The sequence below is a fragment of the Tupaia chinensis genome, unplaced genomic scaffold (assembly GCF_000334495.1).
Source record: "Tupaia chinensis unplaced genomic scaffold, TupChi_1.0 Scaffold000126_2, whole genome shotgun sequence".
Classification (NCBI taxonomy): Eukaryota; Metazoa; Chordata; class Mammalia; order Scandentia; family Tupaiidae; genus Tupaia; species Tupaia belangeri.
The window spans coordinates 1,103,503-1,111,527 of NW_006159594.1; the positions used below are offsets into that span (position 1 = coordinate 1,103,503).

At 45.6% G+C, this 8,025-nt stretch overlaps 1 protein-coding gene across 3 annotated transcripts in view; it reads right to left on the reverse strand.

Annotated features, from left to right (window-relative positions):
• Positions 1-1,318: 1,318 nt before the first annotated feature.
• Positions 1,319-8,025, reverse strand: part of HAUS4 (HAUS augmin like complex subunit 4) — a 14,103-nt gene continuing 7,396 nt past the window's right edge. For all 3 annotated transcript variants that reach the window (XM_006144499.3, XM_014586279.2, XM_006144500.3), the window contains exons 3-10: positions 7,773-7,915; positions 7,551-7,682; positions 6,816-6,950; positions 5,445-5,541; positions 3,242-3,387; positions 2,980-3,110; positions 2,441-2,509; positions 1,319-1,778 (exon numbers count right to left, since the gene is read on the reverse strand). In XM_006144499.3, the coding sequence (XP_006144561.1) occupies positions 1,595-1,778; positions 2,441-2,509; positions 2,980-3,110; positions 3,242-3,387; positions 5,445-5,541; positions 6,816-6,950; positions 7,551-7,682; positions 7,773-7,915 (1,037 nt within the window). In that variant the 3' untranslated portion in view covers positions 1,319-1,594. The remainder of the gene's footprint in view (positions 1,779-2,440; positions 2,510-2,979; positions 3,111-3,241; positions 3,388-5,444; positions 5,542-6,815; positions 6,951-7,550; positions 7,683-7,772; positions 7,916-8,025) is intronic.

The following is an 8,025-nucleotide window of genomic DNA, read 5'->3' on the forward strand; positions in this document are numbered from 1 at the left end:
GAGAAATCAGAATATGATTTGAATAATAGATACTATGGAACAATTCATTTTTTAAGTATAATAATTTTACTAGTCACATAGGGGAGTGCCCTTATTATTAGGAGTTGCCTGCTGAAATATTCAGAGAATAAAGTGTCATGATAATGTTACCACTTAACTTTATTAAGTGCTTCAGAAAAAGGTCTATGACTATTTCACTTTTTAGAGAAAGAGAAAAGGAAGAAGGGAAAAAAGAAAGAGAAAAAGGCAAAATGTTAGCAATTGTTCAATCTAGGTTAAGAGTATACTGTGGGACCAGCAGTTGGCATAATGACTACATCGCTGGACTCCCATGTAGTCAGCTGTGGTTCGAGTCCCAGACCCGGTGGCTTAAATTCATGCTGGGTGCGTGTGCCCCCAAGATCCTAGGAGAATGGAGGAGAAGGGATTGTGGCATGGCCATCCCCCCTGGAGGAGCGATTTCTCACTTTCTGTCTCTGTCTTTTTGGTGAGCGCACACACGCTATAGCAAAAACCTCTCCAAAAAAAAAGAACAAGCCCAGATTTAATCTACTTGTCTTCCAGAATGAAGTGCTAAGATTTGATATAGACAGTCTGGCACTTTGTATAAGAACCACAGAACAGAGGACCAGCAGGTGGCATAATGGTTACATCATTGGATGTAACCCTTGTGGTCAAACGCAGTTCCAGTCCCGGACCAGGTGGCTTAAAACTCACGCTGGGCATGTGTGCACGTATGCCTAAGATCCCAAGAGGAGTATGGAGGAAAAGGGATTACAGTGTTGCCACCCCCGACCCTGGGGGGATCATTTCTCATTTCTTGTTTCTCTCTGTCTCTCTGGTAAGCACACGTGCCCTATAGCGAAAAAGACTCTCTTAAAAAAAAAAAAAATTGGGGCCGGCAGGAGGCATTGTGGTTAAAGTGCTGGACTCCCCCATGGATGATTGCAGTTATAGTCTTGGCTTGCTTTCTCTCGTGCTCTCTCTGATCAAATTGAAAATAATAAATATTTTAAAATTAAAAAAAAAATTAAAAAAAAAAGAATCAATGATCTGTCTATTCAGTTCCCCTCCTTACTCATATAGACTTCTGTGTTCTTTTTCCATCTTTGCCCAAGAAAACTGACTAAATTATTATTATTTTTAAATTAGGTTGCTATACTCCCACATGGCCAACCATGGTTCAAGTCGCAGACCTGGTGGATAGAGGGAAAGTGAGAAAGCAAGCTACCAGGTCCAGGACTCAAACCATAGTTGACCATGTGGGAGTGTCCAGTGCCTTGACCACCATGCCACCTGCCAGTTCCTATTGACTAAATTTTTCAAACATAATAACGTTACTTTATTTAGGAGATAATCAAATACAATACAGGACTGACACTAACAAATTACTATGCATAAAATTATATAAATCTGCTTGCTACATTTCCCAGAAGTGGTCCAGTCACTGTAAACAAGGAAGAGAAACCAGGAGGGTGCCTAAGCAATGCAGTGTTGAGGCAAGTGTCCCGGCATGCCTGCAGTGAATGGTCCCCGGCAGAGGCAGTTCTCTCGGCAGTGGCTGTGAGAAGCCCTGCTTCCCCGCTGGCAGCACTCAGTGGTAGGCCTTGTTAAATTCCTGGAGGGCCCAGCGCTTGTTCTCAGCTGCCTGCTTGAGCTGTGTGTACTCTTTTACCAGCCTGTCAAACTCCTCCCCAAGGACCTCGTAGGTGTTCAGGGCCTGTTGCGACTTCTCCATGTCCTGCTCTTGTAGGCGAATGGCTCCCTCCAAACGGTCCCTAAGAGCCCAGACAGAGAAAGTTCAATATAAGGATGTCAACTCTCAGAAAAACGACAAGAAGGCTGATCCCATGGCCTAGTGGTTAAGGGAGCCAGATCTTACATGGCCGACAGCGTAGTTCCAATCCCAGACCTGGCAGCTTGAAAAATGCACTGGGCCATGGGAGAAAGTGCCCCAAATCCCAACAGGATAGAGAAACTAAGGAGAATGGATTGTGGCATGACCTCTCTTCCTCTGACGAGTGTTCACATCCTTTGGCAAACTAGAAAGGGCAAGAGGGCAGCCAGTGGTGTGGTGGTTAGAGCGGCTAGATCCCTCATGGCCAACTGCTTGGTTCAAGTGCCAGACCTGGCAGCTTGAAGAACACAGTGAGCCAATGTATGTGTGCGTGTGTGTGTGTGTGTGTTTGTGTGTGTCCAAAATCTCAAAAGAAGAATGGGAAGAGAAGAGACTGCAGAGAGGCCGTCTCCCATAGAGGTGGGGGGATGCTTTCTGACTTTCCCTCTCTCTCTGTCTCCAGTGTGCATAGGCACCCTCCAGCAACATTTTTTTTTTTTTCAAAAGGAAGTAGACAAGAATAGGAACATGTTCAAATGGATGAGTCTGGAGAGTGTGGGAACCATCTGTGACTAGCCGTCCCAGGCTCTTGGGAACTCTCACCTAATGAGACGATGAACTTCCACTTTCTCAGCCGTGTAAGTGTCAGACAAAATCTTGAGCTCCTCCATCCTGACAAAGGGAAGAAAGAAATGTTAAGTGGAAGATCCCTGACCGTGTCAGTGAAGTTAGGAATGGACACAGTACCTGCCCCGGTCAAGGTGGGCTATACAGTGATGGGACAGACGAGGTGGATCTGAATTCCCGAGCAGTGGGTCTAATAGCAAAGCACCTATGTCAGAGGCTGTAAAACTCTAGGGAACAGCAGATGGCATAATGGTTACGTTGCTGGACTCCCATACAGTCAACCACAGTTCGAGTCTCGGACCTAGCGGCTTAAAACTCACACTGGCATGTGTGTATGTGTGCCCAAAATCCCGCGAGTAAAACAGAGGAGAAGGGACTCAAGAATGTTGGAAGCTTTTGGTTGATCCAAAGGCCAACACAGGTGTGTGGCATTTTGTAATCACCTACGAGGTGCCAGTCATGGTGGAGAGGAAGGTGAGGGTGGCGTTTGAGAGACCCACAGGCTCATGGCTCACCTCAGCTTAAGGATCATGGCACTGCACTTGATCTCCAGGTACTGGGCATTGATGCGGTCTAGTTCAGACTGAGTCTTCAGCCGGTGCTCCTGAAGAAGCCTCTGCAGCAAGGCAAGGCAGCGGAGAAGCACCTAAGGCCCCGGAGGAAATAAGAAGAGGGCATAAGCAAAGGCAGTAGGGAAGGGGGTGGCTCAGAACTTCCCTAAAGGTGCTCCAGGGTTGGGCAAAGGAGGCCAGAGGTTGTCCCGCAGCCCTGGCAGACCTGGGAGTAGGTGGCACTTTTCTTCTCCAGCAGCACCATCTGCTCCTTCTGCTGGTTTCTGGCAGCCTGGCACTGCTGCTTCTCACCCACCAGGACCTCTGCCAGTTTCCACACCTTTGCTGCCTTGAGAGTTTCGCTGTCGGCATCTGGGCAAAGACACAGAGGACTGACAGGAAAACCCTAATTGCTGGGGCCAACAGGTGGCATGGAGGTTAAGGTACTGGACACTCCCACATGGCTGACCATGGTTCAAGTCCTGGACCTGGTGGCTTGCTTCTCATTTTCTCACTCTCTGGTCAAATTAAAATAAATAAAATAAATTAAAAACAAACAAACAACAAATAAAAACACCCTAATTGCTACCACTCCTCTAGGACTATTTTTCAGAACCCCTCTCCTATATCTAGCCTTAAAATTTCTGCCTTATTCCAGTTTTTCTTCTGATGTTCTATTAAAAATGGTCTGGTGGAGCCAGCAGGTGGTGTGGTGGTTAAGGGCGCTGGACTCCCACATGGCCAACCGTGGTTCAAGTTCCAGACCCGGCAGCTTGCTTTCTCATGTTCCTCCTCCCTCTCTCTCTCCTTTTTTTTTTTTTGAGAAAAAAAGAGACAGAGAGACAGAAAGCGAGAAATCATCCCCTAGGGGGGATGGCCACACCGCAATCCTTTCTCCTCCATTCTCCTCTCAGGATCTTGGGCACGCATGCACATACACCCAGCGTGAGTTTAGGCCACCAGGTCTGGGACTTGAACCACGGTCAACTACATGGGAGTCTAGCGACATAGCCATTACGCCAACTGCTGGTCCCAGCAAAAGTCCTTCTTTTTATTCCACCAGAAAGGAAATAAATCAGCATCTCTGACACTTCTAAGCTGCTGTCCCCAATCTAAAATTTAATAACATTCTTCTTTTTGTTCTTTATTCACGATAGAGTGTGTGTGCATGCACAAGAGAGAAAAAAAAAAAGAAAGAAGAAAGAGAGACAGAGGAGCACCCTTCACAGGGTCTGGTCACACTGGGTGTCCTTTACCTGGTCCTCCAGCCCATCAGGCGCTCACATGTGCCTGGTACGTTTCAGGCTGACCAGGCCAGGGCCTCGAACCACAGTAATCAATGTGGAATCCAGCTTCTCTTGAGCAGCACATTGTCCTTGTGCCCTTGGATTCATTATTCTTTCTTTCTTTTTCTTTTTTTTTCTTTTTTTTTTTTTTTTAGGTTTTTGCCATCTGGCACATGTACTCGCCAGAGAGAGAGACAGAGAGACAAAGAGAGAAGAAAGGTGAGAAATCACCCTTTGGGGGGATAGCCACACTGTAATCCATTCTCCTCCTGGGATTTTGGGAATACACACAAACATGAACACATATCCCATGAGATTTTTAAGCTGCCAGGAATCAAACTGCAGTCAGCCATGTGGGAGTCCAGTACCTTAACCACTATGCCACCTGCTAGCCCCAGATTCATTCTTTTTTTTTTTTTGCTATAGGGAACGTGAGCTCACCAGAGAGACAGAACGAGATAGAGAGACAGAAAGTGAGAAATCACCCCCTGGAGGGGATGGCCATGCTGCAATCTCTTCTCTATTCTCTTCTCAGAATTTTGAACATGTACGCACATGCACCCCACGTGAGTTTGAAACCACCAGGTCTGGGACTCGAACCATGGTCAGCCACATGGGAGTCTAGCAACCTAACTATTATGCTATCTGCCGGTCCCCCAGATTCATTATTATTATTTTTTAGAATTATTTATTTAATTCCACTTGTTATTATTATTATTATTATCATTATTATTAATTTGACCAGACAGAGACAGACAGAGAGAGAAAGAGAAAGTAAGAAAGTAAGCTTCCAGGTCTGGGATTCAAACCGCGGACAGCCATGTGGGAATCCAGCACCTTTAACCACCACTCCACTTACTGGCCCCCCAGATTTATTCTTTTTTTAAATAATTATTTATTTTATTTTTTTATCCATTCATTCATCTATTTTTTAATTTGACCAGAGAGAGACAGAGGGTGAGAGTGAGAGAGAGAAGAAGTGAGAAAGCAAGCCACCAGATTCAGGACTCGAACCCTGGTCGGCCACGTGGGAGTGTCCAGCACCTTAACCACCACGCCACCTGCTGGTCCCCTAGATTCATTATTTTTAAAAGAGCAGCCCTAAAGGCCAACTGAGAGCAAAACACAGGGAGCCACACTCACGTGAACTGGGATCGTGGTAGCAAAGCAGAGCGAAACATTTCCTCTTGAGCTGCTCCTCCACTTCTAGCTGGAGCCGAGCTCTCATCCACACAAAATCCTATAGCCACAGAAGCCAACAGAGAGCTGTGTACAGGTGGTAGAGTTGGGGAACCCAGCCAATGAGCATACAGTGATAACGATCTCAATAGTAACCAAAAAAAATGCATCAACAGGCATCAGAGAGATTCATTTTCAGTCTATCAAACTAGCAAAGAATAAAATGACCATCAAAATCCCACACTGGTGAAAATGTGGAGAGCTAGGAGTACTGGAAATACCTTTCTGGAGAGCAGTTTGGCAATATATACCAATACATGGGGTTTTATGCATGGATTTCAACATTTTTTTGTACAAAAATAAACTCATACTTTAATTCCATTTTCCTTTTCTTTTTTCTTTTTATTATTTTTGCCTAGGGTACATGCAATTTCCAGAGAAAGACAGAGACAGTGAAAGGAAAAGTAAGAAATCACCCCCAAGGGAGTATGGCCACACCACAATCACTTCTCCTTTTGGGATTTTGGGCACATACACACATGTGCCTGGCATGATTTTCAAGCCCCCCAGTCCGGACTCCAACCACAGTTGGTTATGGCATTCCATTACTATAACTACTATGCTACATACTGGCTCCTGACTCCATTTTATTTTATTTTTTAAGAATTATTTACTTATATTACTATTCTTCAATTTGACCAGAGAGAGAGAGGAGAGTGAGAAAGCAAGCCACCAGGTCTTAGACTTGAATTATGGTCGGCTATGTGGGAATCCAACCCCTTAGCCAACAGACCACCTGCCAGCTCCCGCAATTCCATTTTTCTTTTTTTTTTTTCTTTTTAGAGAGATTTTTGTTATAGGGTATGTGTGCTCGCTAGAGAAACAGAGATAGAAAGCAAGAAATCATGCCCCCCAGGGGGGATGGCCACACCATAACCTATTCTCCTTGGGATTTGGGGCAGGCATGCATACGTACACGCCCAATGTGTTTCAAGCTGCTGGGTCTGAAACTCAAATCACGGTCAAACACATGGGAGTCCAGCGGTATGATATGCCATCTGCTAGTCCTAAGGCTCGCAAAAAATTTTAAAGATATGAGAGAAAGGGGCCAACAGATAGCATGGTGGTTAAGGTGCTGGATTCCCAAATGGCCGACCACAGTTCAAGTCTCAGACCTGGTGGCTTGCTTTTTCATTTTCCTTCTCTCTCTCTCTGGTGAGTACACGTGCTCTACAGAAAATTTTAAAACAATAATAAAAAATAAATAATTATTTTAAAATATTAGATAAATTAAGCCATTTGCTGCTTTGGTGCCAAGATTTGCCCACCACTCACCTCTGAGGGTGGCATGAGCTCCAGAAGGTCTGCTTTCTCCAGCCCTAGCAGTGGAGGCATCTCCGTCTCCTGGCTAGGACCTAGGAGCCGTGTCAGTTCAGTCACAAGTAGCCGTTGTTCAAGGGTATCATGAAACTGAGAGAATCAAAAACAAAGAGGTGATTATAAAACCTTTCCTACTCTACCTCTTCCATTCTCATGAACTAGTTCCTCACACATTTTCAAAGTCCTCAGAAGTGCTGTCCCCTTAGATAACTCCTCAACTGCCAAGTGTCTTCTCCTGTTAGTCTTTCCATTTCAAAGCCCTGACAACACACCCACTCCTTCTCCCATAATTATAGTCCTTCTCTCTCTCTCTCTCTCTCTCTCTGGTTTGTTATAGGGTGCATGCACACACCAGAGAGAGAAAGAGAAAGAGAGAGAACGCACCCCTCCCCCCAAGGGAGGATGGCCATGCTGCAATCCTTTCACCATTCTCCTCTTGGGATTCTGGGCACACACATATGCGCCCGCATATTTTTCAACCGCCGGGTCCAGGATTTCAACTGTGCAGCCGCTATGTGGAATCAGCTGCCTTAACCTCCACGCCACCTGTTAGCCCCAGTCCATCTCCTTCTTAATAACCCATTACTCAAAGCTCCTATTTCCCCTAGATCTCGTACTCAGACAAAAATCAGTTAGCCTGGACATTCCTATGGCCAGTAACAGACCTATACCCCATCTCTCGTGCCTCACCTTTTTGTCCTCAGGAGTTAAATTTGTGTCTTGTGTCTTTACGTAGTAGTCCACAAGCAGCTCTTGAATGGCTCTCTGTAAAACCTCAGACCTCAACCATGTTGTTTTATGTAGTCGAACCTCCTTCCATGCCTAGAAAGAAAACAAAAAATTCACAGGCAGGAACCACTCTCTCAGGAGGCTTTTTGCTTCTCCCATCATCCCTTCTCCCAGGACTCTTACCTGAGCCTGCTCCTTTGCCAGGGTGAGGCTTAAGCCACTCCCATCCACATGCTGGGAGAGAGCCAGCAGCAGTTTGCTGAAGTGTGGGTTCTCTGACAGATCCTCTTCACTCAGGTTACAAGGAGGAAGCTGCTGGCTGCACACTTAATGGCATGTCCCCCACAGGGCAAAAAGCAAAAAAGGAACGGACTCTTTAATCAGCCAAGCATAACTTAACACTCACTTCCATGACAACACAAATAAAACTATGTTT